General features: G+C 39.8%; 1 protein-coding gene across 1 annotated transcript; it reads left to right on the top strand.

Annotated features, from left to right (window-relative positions):
- Positions 1-2353: 2353 nt before the first annotated feature.
- On the top strand, positions 2354-3431 carry LOC131630579 (uncharacterized). The gene is made up of 3 exons (XM_058901358.1): positions 2354-2621; positions 2772-3298; positions 3414-3431. The coding sequence occupies exons 1-3, from the start codon at positions 2354-2356 to the stop codon at positions 3429-3431; spliced, it is 813 nt and encodes a 270-aa protein (XP_058757341.1).
- The last annotated feature ends 203 nt before the right edge of the window (positions 3432-3634 follow it).

Genomic DNA, 3634 nt, shown 5'->3' with positions numbered 1-3634 from the left:
CTGCCCAGAAATGCTTAGCCATATTGGTTTCATTGATCATGGTTCTGGCCATTTCTTGTAGAGTCCTATTCTTTCGCTCTACAACTCCATTTTGCTGTGGAGTTCTAGGACAAGAGAAATCATGGGCAATACCATTTTCTTTGAAGAACTCCTCAAAGAATCTGTTCTCAAATTCGCCACCATGATCACTTCTGACCTTTATGATTTTGCACTCTTTCTCAGATTGGATCTGAGTGCAGAATTCAAAGAACACTGAATGAGACTCATCCTTGTGTTTTAAGAACTTTACCCATGTCCAGCGGCTATAATCATCTACAATGACTAATCCATATTTCTTCCCTCCGACAGATGCTGTTTTGACTGGGCCAAACAGATCAATGTGCAAGAGTTCTAACGGCCTTGAGGAAGAAACAACATTCTTAGACTTGAATGCAGGTCTGGAGAACTTGCCCTTCTGACATGCTTCACAAAGAGCATCTGATTTGTATTTCAGATTTGGGAGTCCTCTGACCAGATTTAGTTTGTTAATATGAGAAATCTTTCTCAAACTAGCATGTCCTAATCTTCTGTGCCAGACCCATTGCTCTTCAGAAACAGACATAAGACAAGTCACCTTCTGATTCTTAAGATCCTGAAGATCTGTCTTATAAATGTTGTTCTTTCTCTTGCCTGTAAATAGGATTGTGCCATCCTTCTGACTTACAGCCTTGCAAGACTTTTGATTGAAGATTATATCATAACCATTGTCACTTAATTGACTTATGGACAATAAGTTATACGTTAATCCTTCTACAAGAAGTACATTAGTTATGGAAGGAGAGTTACCAAGACTTATGGTTCCAGAACCAATGATTTTGCCCTTCTGATCTCCTCCAAACTTGACTTCTCCACCTGGTTTAAGCACCAGGTCTTGGAATGTAGACCTTCTTCCCGTCATGTGTCGCGAGCACCCAGAGTCCAGGTACCATGACATTTTGCTTTTTGTCCTCTTTTCCGCCAAGGATATCTGCAACAGAAATTATCTTCTCCTTAGGTACCCACAATTTCCTGGGTCCTTTCTTGTTAGTTCTCCTCAAGTTCTGATTGAGCTTGGGTTTAGCAGAATATTTAACAGGAGGAACATCATGATATTATTTAGGTTTGTCAGCATGATATTTCTTAGGATGTGTCACAAGCTTCTTGGTGTGAACAGTGTTAAACTTCTGTGCATGTGAAGTGAGCCTAATATCATGTGCATGGCCATATTTGAACTGATCATACAATGGCTTGTATGTGATCTTCAGATCATCAACAGGTTCAAATTTATGTGAGGTATCACCCTCATAGCCAAAACCAAACCTTCTGTTTCCAGAAACACCATATATCATAGAAGCAAGATGACTTCTGCCAATACTTCTAGATAAGAACTTTCTGAAGCTCGAGTCATATTCTTTCAGAATATGATTCATGCTAGGAATGGATTTTTCTGTTTCAGAAGGAGATCCACTATCTTTGGATAGATTTAAAACTTTTTCCTTCAGTTCAGAATTTTCCAATTCCAGCTTCTTAGTTTCAAATTCAAACTGCTTTTTCAGCTTTTTGTATTTGATACTAAGATGAGCCTTGAGTTCCAGAAGTTATGTTAAACTGGAAACTAACTCTTCTCTAGATAGTTCAGAAAATACCTCTTCAGAATCTGATTCTGATGTAGATTCCGATCCATCATCTTCTGTAGCCATCAACGCGAAGTTGGCTTGCTCTTCTTCAGAGTCTGATTCTGATTCCGATTCAGAATCATCCCATGTTGCCATAAGACCTTTCTTCTTATGAAACTTCTTCTTGGGATTCTCCTTCTGAATTTTTTGGACACTCGTTCTTGTAATGTCCAGGCTCATTGCACTCATAGCAGACAGCCTTCTTCTTGTCAGATCTTCTATCACCGGAAGATTCTCCTCGTTCAAGTCTCTTTGAACTTCTGAAGCCTCTGAACTTCCTTTGCTTGCTCTTCCAGAGTTGGTTTACCCTTCTGGAGATCATGGACAGTTCATCTTCTTCTTCAGATTCTGATTCTTCAGGATCTTCTTCTCTAGTCTGAAAAGCGTTAGTGCATTTTTTAACATTAGATTTTAATGCAATAGACTTACCTTTCTTCTGAGGCTCGTTCGCATCCAGCTCTATTTCATGGATTCTAAAGGCACTGATAAGCTCTTCCAGCGAAACTTCATTCAGATTCTTGGCAATCTTGAATGCAGTCACCATTGGACCCCATCTTCTGGGTAAGGTGAGTTGGAATTTTCTCAAATTCATGATGATTAAGATGGGTTTTGGGGAGTTGTGGTTGAAATGGATGGACATTTTAATTTTCTCTAGTAAAATGTCGGTTCTTGTTAATGGTAGTCCCACAAAAGAGTTTTTGGTGGAACGGGGTCTTCGGCAAGGTGATCCATTATCTCCTTTTCTCTTTGTGATTGTCGCGGAAGGTCTTAAAGCTATGGTTAATAAGGCGGTGGAAAATGGGGATTTTGTTGGTTTTAGTGTTAAAGGCAAGTGTTTTATTGATGTGCTTCAATTCGCGGATGACACCTTATTGGTAGGAGATGGTAGTTGGAAGAACTTATGGGCCATTAAAGCGGTGTTGAAAGGTTTTGAGATGGTTTCGGGTCTTTGAATTAATTATAATAAAAGTAAGCTCATTGGTATAAATATAAATGATAGGTTCTTGGAGGTGGCTACTTCCTTTCTTTCTTGTAAAAGAGAGAATAAGGAGTTTTCTTTTCTTGGTATTCGTATAGGTGGTAACCCTAAGAGGATTGCTTTTTGGAATCCTTTGGTGGATAACGTTAGGAAGAGGTTGAGCACTTGGAAAGGGAGGTGGCTAAGTTTTGGGGGTAGAATGACTCTCTTGAAATCGGTGCTTGGTAGTTTACCCATTTTTACCCTTTCTTTTTATTTGGCCCCTAAAAAGGTGGTGAGGGAGATTAATAGAATTCAAAGTCATTTTCTTTGGGGAGGGGTGGAGGAGAAGAAATGTATTCATTGGGTGCGATGGGAGGATGTTTGTACTCCGATTGATAAAGGAGGTTTGGGTTTGAAGAATCTTGAAGTTTTCAACATAGCAATTCTTTGTAAGTGGAAGTGGAGAATTTTGGAGGAATCTAATTCTTTTTGGTATAGGATGCTTAAAGCTCGCTATGGGGACATAAAGCTTAGGATGTTTTTAGAAGGAGGAAAAAGGGATAAGTATACTTCGAAATCGGATTGGTGGTCGGATATCTTGTCTTTGGATAAAAAGTTATCCGGGGACTTTTTTACGAATAATGTTTCTTTTTCGCCTAGGTGACGGTTTTTCTACTTCCTTTTGGCATTCCTCTTGGCTAGAGGAGGGGATTTTAAAGTTGCTTTTTCCGTCTCTTTTTGCTATTTCTCTTTTACAGGATGTTTCCGTTGCTTGAATGGGAGCGTGGGAGGGAAATACGTGGCAGTGGAATGATTTGGGGATCCCTATAGTCCCGGAAGATTTGGAAGGCATTTTGACGGCTTTAAGGGATATATTGGATGTTCACCGACTTGATGCGGCTATTGCATCGGTTGATGGTGTGAGAGATCGAGCGGTTTGGCGTAAGGAGGGACATGACCCTTTTTCGGTTTCCTCTTG

Source organism: Vicia villosa, unplaced genomic scaffold (genome assembly GCF_029867415.1).
Source record: "Vicia villosa cultivar HV-30 ecotype Madison, WI unplaced genomic scaffold, Vvil1.0 ctg.000700F_1_1, whole genome shotgun sequence".
NCBI lineage: Eukaryota > Viridiplantae > Streptophyta > Magnoliopsida > Fabales > Fabaceae > Vicia > Vicia villosa.
Note: the sequence above shows the minus strand (reverse complement) of the source record. Positions and strands in the feature narration are given on the sequence as shown.